This window comes from Lampetra fluviatilis, chromosome 32, assembly GCF_964198595.1.
Source record: "Lampetra fluviatilis chromosome 32, kcLamFluv1.1, whole genome shotgun sequence".
Taxonomy (NCBI): domain Eukaryota; kingdom Metazoa; phylum Chordata; class Hyperoartia; order Petromyzontiformes; family Petromyzontidae; genus Lampetra; species Lampetra fluviatilis.
The window spans coordinates 265,401-281,256 of NC_136306.1; the positions used below are offsets into that span (position 1 = coordinate 265,401).

The window sequence follows — 15,856 nt, forward strand, 5'->3', positions numbered from 1 at the left end:
CGTGTTTGACGAGGCCACGAACTTGCTTCCGATTGCAAGACAATCGAGAGACACAAGACGAGACTCACTTTGGCCGCAACGCGGTGCGTCCTCCATTGACCACGGCCGCACGCTGCCCACAGTTTGGGTGGAAGAGCAGTGGCCCACAATCCCCAGGAGTGCCTTCACCTCCCTCTATCACCGTCGTCACGGATTCCTCCATCTCTCCGGAGCCGCAGCCACCCACACTTGGACCACCGGCCAATGCTGTGGCATTACAACTCTGTCCATTAAGTTCAACGTCAGATCCATTGTCCAAACCAGAGAATTCACTATTGGCAAAAATCGCTTCAGCAGTAGGAAGTGAGAGCTGATTTGGTTCTGGAGTGCATATGCTTCTATTCACTGCTGTCCCTCTGTCTCTCTCCCTCTCTGTCTCTCTTTCTCTCCATGTTGACAATCTGGCATTTGTAAAGAAACTTGAATGGCTCAACCCCAATCCGATGCCATCTCTCTCCCTTCCATTCTCTAAATCTTCATCTCCATTTCCCCCCCTCTCTCTCCACGACGCGGCTAACCGCACGTTCGTGTGAGCAATGAGATGCCTTGCGTCGGAAAGATTTGTAGGCAAATTCAGTTCTGGCAAAAGTCTCCCTCTGTCACTTTCTATCTCCACCTGTCTGCCCGTGTCCATCTCCTCTTCCCGATTTAGCTCTCTCTCCACCTGCAATTCTCTGCTACGTGCAGAGCGGAGCAAGTTTTCTCTTGTGGCATGAGCTCGGCAATAGGCGATTCCAAAATCCGTATAGCTGGACAGACTGGAAAAATAGTCCAAATCGGACCTCAGGTAATTGTCTCTATTGGTTTCCCTATCCGCCAGGCTCTGTCTACCTCCTCCTACTTCTCCATTCCTGCATCTTCTGCTCGGAATATCTTCGTATCTCTCGAACAGACCCGACGCATCTCCTCCTGATATCTGCTCCCGCCTCCTCTCTCTCGAGGAATTCATGTCGTCTTCTGCGCTCTTCTCTCCTTCCGCCACCTCTGGCGTTTCTCTCTCTGTCTCCTGCTCTTCGTCTCTCCATCCCACTTCGTCCATCACTCTATCTCGTTCCCTGACAGCTCGAGTGGTCCTCTCCGCCCCTCTCCGTGTCTCGAGATCTCCACCAAAATCAACACTCTCATCAAAGTTCTCTCCTGCGAGTAGAGGCATGGGGGCGGCTGTGGCCCGTGCCGTGCCGCACGCGTCGGCCTCCGAACGCGAGTTCAATCTGCCGGTGGCGCGATTGGTGGACTCGGGAGAAATCGCACGCATGATGGCCGTGTTTCTCCTCAGACGGTCGGCATGATTTTGTTCATGGACAATGGTGACTTTGGCAGCCATTCCATAAAGATCCACCACCCCGTAGATCGTGGTCGCGGTCTGGGATGCCGCTACACCTGTGTACACAGGTGGTGGAAGGAAACAAGGCAGCACATTACACCTCCACAATACCAGAAACACATCTCCACAAGGTCAGCGCCTCCGTTTCTAATTAAAATCATGCCAGGTAATATGTATGATCAGAATGTTGTTTTTCCCGAGGTATGCTGATTTTAATGATCACTAGATAATCATTCCAAACAAAATATAACATACACTGAAGTCTGTAAACCATCAGGAATAGAACGAGAATATAAATAAAAAAAACACAAAAAAAGATATCGTTGAAGATGTCATAAGCAATGGGAGCATGACAGCAGCAGGAAAGGTTGAAGATTGGCAATTCTTAGTGCATGACAAGAATTATTTTTTATGCAAATCTCCATTGCTAAAGATTAACATATCACAGGCAATTTCCAGATGAAGAGAATGTTCAAGAGGTCACACTTGAAGAAGTAACCATGGCCATTCAGTGTGAAAAAGGAAAATCTCCCAGACCAGCTGGAATTACTGTGAACATCACCGCAATGGTGGGACCAGCTTTTGGACAAGATTAACGGGCCTACTTACCATATGTTTACACAGAAAGTAAACACCTTCGTTGTGGAATGATGCCTCAACCTTTCGTCAATTTAAAATAGGAAAAAAAACTTATTTAGGAATTAAATACCCATTAGCCTCCGATCACATATATGCAAATTGTTCACAAAATATGATCGGGACAGATTAATGGACACGTATGAGGGCAATACATACCTTGATCCAAGCCGTTAACATAAAAGTGAAGCTCGCCATTCGTTTTCCTAATTAAGCCAATGTGATCCCCTTCCTACAGCCAGAAAAATAAAACAATGGATAATTATAATATGGTGATGACACTAGAAATATATACAGGAATAAGTAATTATAATATGGTGATGACACTAGAAATATATACAGGAATAAGACAGTCATATTGGGAAACCACTGCAGCATTCACAAACATGGGGGGAACCACCAGACTCGGTGGGGTCAATGGCAGATAAAGCAATATTAAGCGAAACAAATACAGTAGATTCTCGATTATCCACGCTAATGATAGGGAGGACGTCCGCGGATAATAAAAATCGCGGATCCTCCAAAAATATAACCAATTTCCGTGGATGTCTATGCCAAAAAGCACGAACATAGGTCTAAATTACCGATCAATGCGCGTGCGCAGTGATAACACTTTCATGCTCCCGCGCAGAAGACTCAGCCCACTAAGTGGACAGCAGCAGAGCCATACCAATCAACATCAAACAAACTCTACCCACTGTTGTAAAGATATGCAATTAATGTATTGTACTGTAGAGGCGAACATGTGGATTTCAGATTAACTGGAGCAACATATTTGTTCGGTTTAAGCAAGTGACGTGTAATAAACATTTCCACGAATAACAATGTAAAACTGTTTTAGATGATTAATTTGGGCTTAAGGGAAAATCCGTGAGTTATTAATTTATGTCAAAATCTCAGGTGCGCGGTTAATCCGCGAATCAGATAAACCGCACGTGGATAATCGAGAGTTTGCTGTACTGTCAAGGCAGCATCGATGACAAAGCGTGTGGAAATCATGCCCGTAATGATTACGTCACCTGCAGCTCATCGAGGCTGAAATCACAGTACTCTCGCCGCGTCCCCTTCCCGTTTGTCAGGATCCCACAGCCGCTCATCATGATTGTACCTGCATATTTAAACAGACCATCATCATCATCCTCCCGCACCTCTGATTATCACGGTTGGCTACGTACATTGCAAAACAAGTTCAACATACATACACACATTAAGGCGAGGGATGAGGAAAGTTATCTGCAGACACACAAACACTCCTGCAGATGCTACGACAAACCTGGGTTACATTCTACATGAACCGGCAGTGTGCACCGTTTTAATATAATTTGTGTTTCTTTATGCTTTTGACTTTGTATAAATGCGTACTGTTTAATTAGTTCGCCTCCGCAATTACTTCTGCCTTGTTAGTAAGATAATAGATAGACACTGTATATGGCATATGTCGGTGACAAATACTGTAAAGTGTTTTGATGTACATTTTATAATAACTTACAGCTCTTTGTAAATCTACTGCTGGATGAAGGCCTACCCAGGCTGTGTTGGTCGTGGGGGGATATTTGGTCATATTTCACCACACTGGGAGTGTGAACTGGTGAAATGGGGGTCACGGGACCAGCTCAGACATCACAGATTTCAACTCAGGTCTCCGAATTCAGAGCGCAGTGCCGCTAACCACTGCGCCACTCATTAATTCACATAATACTGCATGTTTATCGACGATTACGTTTCATAATGTGCTTGTACAATACCTGACATCATGTTGGTCATTGTGGCTGGATAGTCCATGCTGTTGGGGTCATGTGTCGTGACACCAATTTCTAGAGAGCCACTCCACTTGTCCACCAGTCGGTCTATCCGGATCTAAGAATAAAAAAAACACAATGTGGGTGCATGGACTCTGTGTTGCATTGCATTACATTTCCAAAAAAATTTGCTACATTTAGTTTTCTCAAACTGCCTATTTCTCTCTCTAAAATGTACCAGGCTCTCAAAGGGCCATTCGATCTTTCTCTCCCTCGGTCGCTTCGGGTGGAGTCATTGACATGCTAATTTCTCTGCTCCAGCAGCTGCTCCAGCAGGACCCACCTCTCTCTCTGCCCCCCCCCTCTCTATTTAAGGCCTCGACACAGAGGCATTGGGTCTCTGTGTGTCTATGTTGTGTCTCTCTGTGTGCCTCAGTGTGTCTCTCTCTGCTTGTGTGTCTGTCTGTGTGTCTCCGTGTCTGTGTTTTGTCTCTCTCTCAAAGTTAGTTCTACCTGATGACGGTTGCTTGTGTTGCAATCGAAACGTCGTATTCTATTATGCTGGTAGGAACCTCCTGGTTACACCAGCCCACAGGGGATTATTGTGTCCGTCCGTCCGTCGTGCATCCAAAAATGGGAGAGAGAGGCTGGGTGGAGAGGGGAGGGTGGAGAGGGGAGGGTGGGGAGGGGCTGGGTGCGGAGGGTGCGGAGGGGCTGGGTGGGGGAGGGGGCTGGGTGGGGAGGGTGGGGAGGGGCTGGGTGGGCAGGGTGGGGAGAGGCTGGGTGGGGAGGGTGGGGAGGGGCTGGGTGGGGAGGGGCTGGGTGGGGAGAGGCTGGGTGGGGAGGGGCTGGGTGGGGAGGGGCTGGGTGGGGAGGGGCTGGGTGGGGAGGGGCTGGGAGGGGCTGGGTGGGGAGGGGCTGGGTGGGGAGGGGCTGGGTGGGGAGGGTGGGGAGGGGCTGGGTGGGGAGGGTGGGGAGGGGCTGGGTGGGGAGGGTGGAGAGGGGCTGGGTGGGGAGGGGCTGGGTGGGGAGGGTGGGGAGGGGCTGGGTGGGGAGGGGCTGGGTGGGGAGGGGCTGGGTGGGGTGGGGAGGGTGGGGAGGGGCTGGGTGGGGTGGGGGAGGGGCTGGGTGGGGTGGGGAGGGTGGGGAGGGGCTGGGTGGGGTGGGGAGGGTGGGGAGGGGCTGGGTGGGGTGGGGAGGGTGGGGAGGGGCTGGGTGGGGAGGGGAGGGTGGGGAGGGGCTGGGTGGGGAGGGGCTGGGTGGGGTGGGGAGGGTGGGGAGGGAGGGGCTGGGTGGGGAGGGGCGGGTGGAGAGGGGCTGGGTGGGGAGGGGCTGGGTGGGGAGGGGCGGGTGGGGAGGGGCTGGGTGGGGAGGGGCGGGTGGGGAGGGGCTGGGTGGGGAGGGGCTGGGTGGGGAGGGTGGGGTGGGGAGGGTGGGGAGGGGGCTGGGTGGGGTGGGGAGGGTGGGGAGGGGCTGGGTGGGGAGGGGAGGGTGGGGAGGGGCTGGGTGGGGAGGGGAGGGGAGGGTGGGGAGGGGCTGGGAGGGGAGGGTGGGGAGGGGCTGGGAGGGGAGGGTGGGGAGGGGCTGGGAGGGGAGGGTGGGGAGGGGCTGGGAGGGGAGGGTGGGGAGGGGCTGGGAAGGGAGGGTGGGGAGGGGCTGGGAGGGGAGGGTGGGGAGGGGCTGGGTGGGGAGGGTGGGAGGGGCTGGGTGGGGTGGGGAGGGGCTGGGTGGGGTGGGGAGGGGCTGGGTGGGGAGGGGCGGGCGGGCGGGTGGGGAGGGGCGGGCGGGCGGGTGGAGAGGGGCGGGTGGAGAGGGGGCGGGCGGGGCGGGTGGAGAGGGGCGGGCGGGCGGGTGGAGAGGGGCGGGCGGGCGGGTGGAGAGGGGCGGGCGGGCGGGTGGAGAGGGGCGGGCGGGCGGGTGGAGAGGGGCGGGCGGGCGGGTGGAGAGGGGCGGGCGGGCGGGTGGAGAGGGGGCGGGCGGGCGGGGTGGAGAGGGGCGGGCGGGCGGGTGGAGAGGGGCGGGCGGGGCGGGCGGGGTGGAGAGGGGCGGGCGGGCGGGCGGGTGGAGAGGGGCGGGCGGGCGGGCGGGCGGGGTGGAGAGGGGCGGGCGGGCGGGCGGGCGGGTGGAGAGGGGCGGGCGGGCGGGCGGGGTGGAGAGGGGCGGGCGGGCGGGCGGGTGGAGAGGGGCGGGCGGGCGGGCGGGTGGAGAGGGGCGGGCGGGCGGGCGGGTGGAGAGGGGCGGGCGGGGCGGGCGGGTGGAGAGGGGCGGGCGGGCGGGCGGGTGGAGAGGGGCGGGCGGGCGGGTGGAGAGGGGGCGGGCGGGCGGGTGGAGAGGGGCGGGCGGGCGGGTGGAGAGGGGCGGGGCGGGCGGGTGGAGAGGGGCGGGCGGGCGGGTGGAGAGGGGCGGGCGGGCGGGTGGAGAGGGGCGGGCGGGCGGGTGGAGAGGGGCGGGCGGGCGGGGTGGAGAGGGGCGGGCGGGCGGGCGGGCGGGTGGAGAGGGGCGGGCGGGCGGGCGGGTGGAGAGGGGCGGGCGGGCGGGCGGGTGGAGAGGGGCGGGCGGGCGGGTGGGGAGGGGCGGGCGGGCGGATGGGGAGGGGCGGGCGGGGAGGGGAGGGGCGGGGGGGGAGGGGAGGGGCGGGCGGGGAGGGGAGGGGCGGGCGGGGAGGGGAGGGCGGGGAGGGGAGGGGCGGGCGGGGAGGGGAGGGGCGGGCGGGGAGGGGAGGGGCGGGCGGGGAGGGGAGGGGGCGGGCGGGGAGGGGAGGGCGGGGAGGGGCGGGTGGGGCGGGGAGGGGCGGGTGGGGAGGGGAGGGGCGGGTGGGGAGGGGAGGGGCGGGTGGGGAGGGGAGGGGCGGGTGGGGAGGGGAGGGGCGGGTGGGGAGGGGAGGGGCGGGTGGGGAGGGGAGGGGCGGGTGGGGAGGGGAGGGGCGGGTGGGGAGGGGAGGGGCAGGTGGGGAGGGGAGGGGCGGGAGGGGAGGGGCGGGTGGGGAGGGGAGGGGCGGGTGGGGAGGGGAGGGGCGGGTGGGGTGGGGAGGGGAGGGGCGGGTGGGGAGGGGAGGGGCGGGTGGGGAGGGGAGGGGAGGGGCGGGAGGGGAGGGGAGGGGCGGGTGGGGAGGGGAGGGGCGGGTGGGGAGGGGAGGGGCGGGTGGGGAGGGGAGGGGCGGGTGGGGAGGGGAGGGGCGGGTGGGGAGGGGAGGGGCGGGTGGGGAGGGGAGGGGCGGGTGGGGAGGGGAGGGGCGGGGAGGGGAGGGGAGGGGAGGGGCGGGTGGGGAGGGGAGGGGCGGGTGGGGAGGGGAGGGGCGGGTGGGGAGGGGAGGGGCGGGTGGGGAGGGGCGGGTGGGGAGGGGAGGGGCGGGTGGGGAGGGGCGGGTGGGGAGGGGAGGGGAGGGTGGGGAGGGGCGGGTGGGGAGGGGAGGGGCGGGTGGGGAGGGGCGGGTGGGGAGGGGAGGGGCGGGGAGGGGCGGGTGGGGAGGGGAGGGGCGGGGAGGGGCGGGTGGGGAGGGGAGGGGCGGGTGGGGAGGGGAGGGGCGGGTGGGGAGGGGCGGGTGGGGAGGGGAGGGGCGGGTGGGGAGGGGAGGGGCAGGTGGGGAGGGGAGGGGCTGGGTGGGGAGGGGCGGGTGGGAAGGGGAGGGTGGGGAGGGGCTGGGTGGGGAGGGTGGGGAGGGGCTGGGTGGGGAGGGTGGGGAGGGGCTGGGTGGGGAGGGTGGGGAGGGGCTGGGTGGGGAGGGGCTGGGTGGGGAGGGTGGGGAGGGGCTGGGTGGGGAGGGTGGGGAGGGTGGGGAGGGGCTGGGTGGGGAGGGTGGGGAGGGGCTGGGTGGGGAGGGTGGGGAGGGGCTGGGTGGGGAGGGTGGGGAGGGGCTGGGTGGGGAGGGGCGGGTGGGGAGGGGCGGGTGGGGAGGGGAGGGGAGAGGCTGGGTGGGGAGGGTGCGGAGGGGCTGGGTGGGGAGGGTGCGGAGGGGCTGGGTGGGGAGGGTGCGGAGGGGCTTGGTGGGGAGGGTGCGGGGGTGCTGGGTGGGGAGGATGGGGAGGGTGCGGAGGGGCTGGGTGGGGAGGGTGGGGAGGGTGCGGAGGGTGCGGAGGGGCTGGGTGGGGAGCGGCTGGGTGGGGAGGGGAGGGTGGGGAGGGGAGGGTGGGGAGGGGCGGAGAGGGGCGGGGAGGGTGGAGAGGGGATGGGTGGGGAGGGGAAGGTGGGGAGGGGAAGGTGGGGAGGGGCTGGGTGGGGAGGGGCTGGGTGGGGAGGGGCTGGGTGGGGAGGGTGGGGAGAGGCTGGGTGGGGAGGGTGGGGAGGGGCTGGGTGGGGAGGGTGGGGAGGGGCTGGGTGGGGAGGGTGGGGAGGGGGAGGGTGGGGAGGGGAGGGTGGGGAGGGGCAGGGTGGGGAGGGGCTGGGTGGGGAGGGGCTGGGTGGGGAGGGTGGGGAGAGGCTGGGTGGGGAGGGTGGGGAGGGGCTGGGTGGGGAGGGTGGGGAGGGGCTGGGTGGGGAGGGTGGGGAGGGGGAGGGTGGGGAGGGGAGGGTGGGGAGGGGCAGGGTGGGGAGGGGCTGGGTGGGGAGGGTGGGGAGAGGCTGGGTGGAGAGGGTGGGGAGGGGCTGGGTGGGGAGGGTGGGGAGGGGCTGGGTGGGGAGGGTGGGGAGTGGCTGGGTGGGGAGGGTGGGGAGGGGCTGGGTTGGGAGGGTGGGGAGGGCTGGCTTGGGAGGGTGGGGAGGGGCTGGGTGGGGACGGTGGGGAGGGGCTGGGTGGGGAGGGGAGGGTGGGGAGGGTGGGGTGGGGAGGGGAGGGTGGGGAGGGTGGGGAGGGGAGGGTGGGGAGGGTGGGGAGGGGAGGGTGGGGAGGGGCAGGGTGGGGAGGGGCTGGTAGGGAGGGGCTGGGTGGGGAGGGTGGGGCTGGGTGGGGGGTGGGAGGAGTGGGGCTGGATGGGGGGGGGCTGGTCACCCCGTGGTGCCCTTATAAAACTCAACATTTAACCTACTCACGCCGGCTTGTGCCCGACCTCACAGTCGGCCATATTTGCGGAATACACCACGCTGCCGTTGACCCTGGCCATTGACCGAGCAACCAAACGTTCCTACCAGCTCCCTCCTAAGGAATATTTTTTTACTAATTTTCTTTCTACGTGACTTTACTGAAGGAACCAAAGAGTTGGTGCATGGAATTAAGGATAACTTCTAATAATTCACTTGAATACAAAGAATATGACATATACTCTTTGGTTCTTTCGGTAAAGTCACGTAGGTAGAAAAATAAAATAAAAAATAATATATCATGACGTTTCGATCGCAACACAAGCGGTTGTCCTCAGGCGGAAAAAATAATCCAGCAGTGGAATTGCTGAACCAGCGAGAGAGCTGTTACAACAAGAGGTTATATATATGGCGATGGGCAAGCAAGCGGGGTCTGAGCCGGACACAAGCACGTCAGTTGTGTTAATGGGAAAGATTAGGGAGAGAGATTAGGGAGAGAGGTTAGCATGAAATGAGCTTCCGCTCGCACGATATTGTTTTTTTCTGCAAACCTTCGGGCTACCATCAAAGATTTGTCCATGAAGCCATCCAGATATATAAACACAGAGACAATTGCAACTGAAAAGATGGGTATAAGCTGAGCAATCATTGGAAGGACGTTATTAACCAAGCAAAGTCGTAACTTGCTGTGGTGCTTCCATTCTTCCCTGGCGTTTGGCTGTTATCTCCAACTCTCTGAGTTGCATTGCCCTGTTAGGTGCCTCTGCATTAACGGGCTGGGGTCTCACTAACATGGCCACCTCTGCTCCCTTAGCCTCAATATATCAATGGTTCTGGCTGTGTGATGGGCTGTGTCTCATTGGCGCGACCACCAATTGCGGTGGTTCTCTTGCGTGGACGCGCTTGCCTCTCACAGTGCAGTTGGCAGCACTGCAGCTTGTGTTACACATAGACATGACATTAACTTGCTAATCCCCCAAATCTCTCTGCCTAATCTCTCCCATCAACATAGTGCTAATCTCCCATTAACACTGCTGTTGTGCGCATATGCGGGGACGATACACTTATGGGGCGACGGAAGCTCATTTCATGCTAATCTCTCTCCCTAATCTCGCTCTCCCTAATCTCCCCCATTAACACAATTGACCTGCTTGCGTCCGGGGATGGAATTCCTTGCAGCTCTCTCGCTGGTTCAGCAGTTCCACTGCTGGATTATTTTTTCCGCCTGAGGACGACCGCTTGTGTTGTGATCGAAACGTCGTGATATATTATTTTTTATTGTATTTTTCTACATACGTGACTTTACCGAAAGAACCAAAGAGTATGGATTCCTGAAATCACGAAAGCTTTAAGTCAACATTTGGCAGTTCACCCAGCATTGGTGCAAACAAACTTGATTGCTGATAAGAGTAAATAAAAAATATGACATGTTTAAACCTTCCTTGTGCCCGCTCACCCACACACAAACCACCCACGAACCACCCACGATCCACCCACGATCCACACACGATCTACCTACAATCCACCCACCATTCATACTCAATCCACACATGATCCACACCACATGATCCACACCACACGATCCACACACGCTCCGTACACGATTCACACTCCATCCACACCATACGATCTACCCAATATCCACCCACAATCCACACGATCCACCCATGTTTTACATACAATCCACCCACGATCCACCCACAATCCACACCATACAATCCAACCACGATCCACCCACAATCCACACACGATCCACCTATGATCCACACACGACCCACACCACACGATCAACCCACGATCCACACACACACACCTCAAACGTCTCTCCATGGCGGAGCGGCCGGTTCGTGAGCACGACGCCATTGTTGAACTCATCCAGTGGCCGCCGCCGCTCGGCCGTCTTCTGATTGTTGCTCAGGCGGATGAGGGCACCGCACTTTGCGTGGAAGAGCAGTGCGTCGTTGCAGGCCGACACAGGCGCATGGGGCGTCGGGGGGCTGGACCAGGAGTGGGCAGGAGCGGAGAGGAGGGAGGCGGACGACGACGAGGCGAGCGCGAAGCCGAGTGGTGCCGAGCCGTGCACGTCCACCGCCACTGTCAACCCCGCGTCCACTGCCACTGCCGCCAAGGAGGAGGTGGAGGCCGCCCGAGTGCCGTGCCGCGCCGCGCCGATGCGGCGACTCTCCGTGCGCGATGCGGAGACGTTGTTCGGCGGAGGAGCGGCAGGCGGAAGACAGGGGGAGGCTGGGGAGGTGGGAACGTGCGCAGACAACGAGGATGCGCTTAGAGGAGCGATGACGACGGGTCCACCGTGTCTTACCCCTCCTGCCTAGAAAGCACCTTCCCGGGCCATCGAGTCAAACGCACACAAACCAGAATGGATAATCAGTGTCAACCTCATTTTGATGGCCGGTGATGTTGATTCGCTGCCTGCAGGCTGTCATTTATGGGTTGACGTCAGAGTGAAATCCAAGGAGCACTTGCACATCATGCAGAGACTGTGTGCTGTCTAGGTGGTGAGAAAACATTTCCACATGGTGGTCGTATGAGGGCACTGTAATGAGCCGAGATATGTTTAACAGAAATATAAGTTATTTCCCAAGTAAAACCCGTTGAGCTAAGAAGTGCTTCTTCAAGGATGACTCGGTTGGCAGATTACCACTGTTTCAAAATAACTAACTAATGGTGCATGCAGCTGGGAGGATTTTGTGTATGCGGTCAGGGCCCGATTAAGATTTTGTAGGCCCCTGAGCTACAGGTACTGTGAGGCCCCCAGTAATATTTTGAAAAGGAAAACAAATCTTGACTTAAAGCTTTCGTGACTGCAGGAATTCATACTCTTTGGGTCTGGAAAAGTTAAAGAAAAAAAAGTTAAAGAAAAATAAACTTTATTTTTACAAGGCTAACAACATATAAAATTCAGCACTCACAAATGAAATAACTTTCCACTTAATCTCTGGCGGAGGCCCCTGGGCTGCAGCCCCTAAAGCCCATGCCTTAATCCGGCCCTGAATGCGGTTGCTGTAGACTCTTCGTAAAATACCTTCTGGTGGGTGATCGGCTGCCTGTTGTGGTCGTTCATCATCCACAACAGTGACCTGTAAAGACACACACACACACGTGTGTGTAAGTCACATGGAAATGCATACAACAGGTTATGGTGTATAAGAGCCTCACCCGCGTGCATGATCCTCACCTGTGTACACTTGCCGTAGAGGTCTATGAGGGCCCACACGGGGGAGGGGAGGCCTGTGGCCGCCACCCCACAGTCGTGGCCGTTGAGCCACACGTGGAACTCGCCTGCAGCTGTCCTCTGCACCCCAACCAGCGCTCCCTCCTCCAGCGAGTCCAGGTCCACACACTCATCTTGTGCACACACGCATGTGCGCGATTAATGATAAAGATCCCGCCGTGTATCCTGAACAGACTCTTGAGGCAAGTGCTATTAGTGTGCACCTGTGAAAGCCAGCACGGCACACGTGGGAGTGGGTGGCCAGCACTACACCCAGTCACCTCTGGTTCCCTAGTACATATGTAGTGACTTGAAACGTCACTACCATGTGGGTCGACACACACACACGCATGATGTCACTACGTGTGGGGAACATCACTACCGTGTGGGTCTATACACACACACACACGATGTCACTACGTGTGGATAAGGGAATGACGTCACGGCCGGGTCGGGGGGCTTGGAGGCCATCGGTCAGTGCCACGGGGGTTGTGTGAGGCCATGGCACTCTGGATGAACCCAACCGTACATGTGACTGGATCAAGGTGGGGGCCAGGGGCCCTGGGGGGACTTCGGAGGCCACGTGGCCAGAAGCAAAGCCTTCTCGAGGGTTCTCGAAGGTGGGCGTGGCCGGGGTGTGGCCTGGCCACGCCGTGGCGCATATAAGGGGGCTCCACACCTGGTGCGGGGCTGCTCGGATCCGGAATGAAGATGCCTCCTGAAGACGCCTCATGAAGAGTGAAGCCAAGCCTCAAGCCAGCGTGGCCAGGCAGTAGCCCTCCTGGCTTGGCCACGCCAGTTGCTATCAGTGTCAGTTTCGATTTAAAGCTTTCGTGACTGCAGGGATTCATCTTCTTGGTTCTTTCGGTAAAGTCACGTAGAAGGGAAGTAATAAAATAATAAAAATAAAACATAATAAAATGAAATAATTCTCACGACGTTTCGGCTACAACGCAAGCAGCCGTCTTCAGGTGACGGCTGCTTGCGTTGTAGCCGAAACGTCGTGAGAATTATTTCATTTTATTATGTTTTATTTTTATTATTTTATTACTTCCCTTCTACGTGACTTTACCGAAAGAACCAAGAAGATCAGTGTCAGTGTTAGCGAGTGTTAACGAGTGTTAGCGAGGATAGGTCGGTGGTCGCCACCCTATGTGTAGTGTTATTTCACGTTGTCTTAATAAATAGTGTTGCCTTCCCATAGCAGTGTGTGCGACTCTCTCGAACCATTTCACATATGTTCACGCACAATACCAGGTACTCATTTAAGGCCGAGTCGACATGGGAGGAGGCCCAGGACCGGTTCAGATATTCGTCACCCATAAGCGGAAACCTAGTTAGTAGGGCAGTGCGATAACAACTTCACAACCGCATGTGTCCGCACAAACACACACACTCTTTCACTGGCGTGCCGATTAAACCTCACCGATAAGCACGTGTGCGCCACACGCACACGCGCACGAGGGCAAACATGTACCCTCACCGGCGTGCGTGCGCCCGTATGCATCGAGCAGCGTCTTGGCGTCGTGCAACACGCAGGAGCCCGACAGCAGCCAGGCGCCGCCCCGCAGCGTCGTGGCGCTGCTCGGCAGCTCGCTCGCTTCCTGGCCAGGGTCCCGGGATGTGAGCCCCACCTCGAGGGAGCCGCTCCACGAGTTGAGCTGCGAAGACGAAGACGACACGCTCGTTACCACGCAAAGAGCCCAGCGACTCGGAAAAGGCAGATAACAAAAAAAAACTGCCAATTAGAAATCAGAGCAAACAAAAAATGTTTACAGGCGAAACTGAAACAGTACACAAAACATATTAACATTAATTAAAATACATTTGCTGTAACAAAACGTTGCCTTGGGACAAATTACTTCGAAAAACCACGCAGTAAAAATCAAGTCACAGAAACGTCAAAATGGATTTCGCTGGTGAGCAAAAAGACGAGGACATACGTCAAGGATATATGTCAAATATATGTCAAGGTGCATGGTGTTGCCTCGTGGGGCACAGATAACATCGGTCTCGCCGAATAAGGGCAGTTACGCCTCAGATTAAATAGCTCTCAGCATTCAGGACATTCGTAATGCGTGGGTACTACATGCGTATCATATGTTGCTTCACACACGTTGATGAGGCACGGCACTATGAGGCACTAACAGCAACCTGCAACACGTCAACAGCAACCTGCAACACGTCAACTGCAACCTGCAACACGTCAACAGCAACCTGCAACTTGGCAACAGCAACATGGCAACAACAACCTGCAACACGTCAACAGCAACCTGCAACACATCAACAGCAACCTGCAACACATCAACAGCAACCTGCAACACGTCAACAGCAACCTCCAACTTAGCAACAGCAACCTGCAACTTGGCAACACGTCAACAGCAACCTGCAACACGTCAACAGCAACCTGCAACTTGGCAACAACCTGCAACACGTCAACAGCAACCTGCAACTTGGCAACAGCAACCTGCAACTTGGCAACAGCAACATGTCAACAGCAACCTGCAACTTGTCAACAGCAACCTGCAACACGTCAACAGCAACCTGCAACACGTCAACAGCAACCTGCAACACGTCAACAGCAACCTGCAACACGTCAACAGCAACCTGCAGGGGGCAACTGAGGGGAAGCGTGGGGTGAGGGGGTAAGGGAAGGGGTTGGGTGAAATCGTGTGGGGGGAGAGCTGGCGCTGAGGGTTGGGGGCTAGGGTTGAGGTTGGGATAAGGGGAGGGGGGGATGAGGGGTGGGGGCTGGGGGTTAAGAGGGGGGGTGAGGGTGAGGAGGTGAAGGGTGGGGCGGGGTGGGGGTGTGAAGGGTGGGGCGGGGTGGGGGTGTGAAGAGGGGGAGGGGGGGTGAGGGTGAGGAGGTGAAGGGAGTGAGGGGCGGGGTGGGGGTGATGAGGAGAGGGGCTGCGGGATGCTGCGCGCGGCCCTCGTCAGAATTCGCAGTGCACACGAGCGCCACGTGACGCGGCGGCCCAATGAGCGCGCCGCGTGGCCGCCGCCTCGGCCAATGGGCGCGGGGTAAGCGCCGGTCCGAGCTGGGGAATCTGAGAACCCCGCGCCGGGCGATCGGGGGCTCGGCGTCCCCCCCCTCCTAACCCCCGGGGGGGGGCAGGACAGGTTCCTCACCTTGCGGTCGATGCGGATCTGGAAGAGCTGCCCGTCCCGCAGCGGCTCGCGGCTCATCACGAGGCCGTGGTTGAACTCGTGCGCGGCTCGGAGGCGCCGCGCCGTGCGGCCCCCGTTACTCAGCGAGACGAGGCGCCCCGCGCGCGGGTGGAACGAGGCCGCCATGGCGTGACGTCCCCGGCACAGCGCAGCGTGACGTCATTCCTCTGGCAGGGTTTGCGAGCGTGACGTCACGCCTCGCTAGTACCGCCTGACGTAATTCCTTTGCGGAGGCCGGTGATGCACGCTTCGTGGTGCAGTGACGCTGCTTTTCAATAGCCGGTAATGAATCTAGATTATACGTTTTCGTGACTGCAGGTATCCATACTTTTCGGTTCTTTCGGCAAAGTCTCGCTCCGGATGATCGCTACAAAGTATGACCTGTGTTTTGATTTAGTGTTTTGATCTTAAAGGTGCATTGAAAAATTATAATACTCCGATTGATGCTCCTGTTGTGGAGTGACTCATGCAGCCAGCTATGGCTGCAGGGTTTTGGTAGTACATGTTGTTTATACCATTTATTGTGAAAATTCCGTCACAGTTCCTATGATCACTGTTTCATGGCTTTATTTTGGTGATTTCGAAAAGTGTATTGGTTTACCCATGTTTCATCTTCTTGGTTCTTTCGGTAAAGTCACGTAGAATGGAAATAATAAAATAAAACAATAAAATCATTCTCACGACGTTTCGGCCACAACGCAAGCAGCTGTCCTCAGGTGACTTTACCGAAAGAACCAAGAAGATGAATCCCTGCAGTCACGA

At 58.4% G+C, this 15,856-nt stretch overlaps 1 protein-coding gene across 1 annotated transcript in view; it reads right to left on the reverse strand.

Moving 5' to 3' along the window:
* Positions 1-15,260, reverse strand: part of NEURL4 (neuralized E3 ubiquitin protein ligase 4) — an 82,374-nt gene extending 67,114 nt beyond the window's left edge. Inside the window, exons 1-9 of the mRNA XM_078871207.1 lie at positions 15,056-15,260; positions 13,407-13,584; positions 11,888-12,057; positions 11,735-11,789; positions 10,505-10,935; positions 3,745-3,856; positions 3,019-3,107; positions 2,159-2,231; positions 69-1,419 (exon numbers count right to left, since the gene is read on the reverse strand). Of these exons, the coding sequence (XP_078727333.1) occupies positions 69-1,419; positions 2,159-2,231; positions 3,019-3,107; positions 3,745-3,856; positions 10,505-10,935; positions 11,735-11,789; positions 11,888-12,057; positions 13,407-13,584; positions 15,056-15,220 (2,624 nt within the window). The 5' untranslated portion in view covers positions 15,221-15,260. The remainder of the gene's footprint in view (positions 1-68; positions 1,420-2,158; positions 2,232-3,018; positions 3,108-3,744; positions 3,857-10,504; positions 10,936-11,734; positions 11,790-11,887; positions 12,058-13,406; positions 13,585-15,055) is intronic.
* Positions 15,261-15,856: the final 596 nt, after the last annotated feature.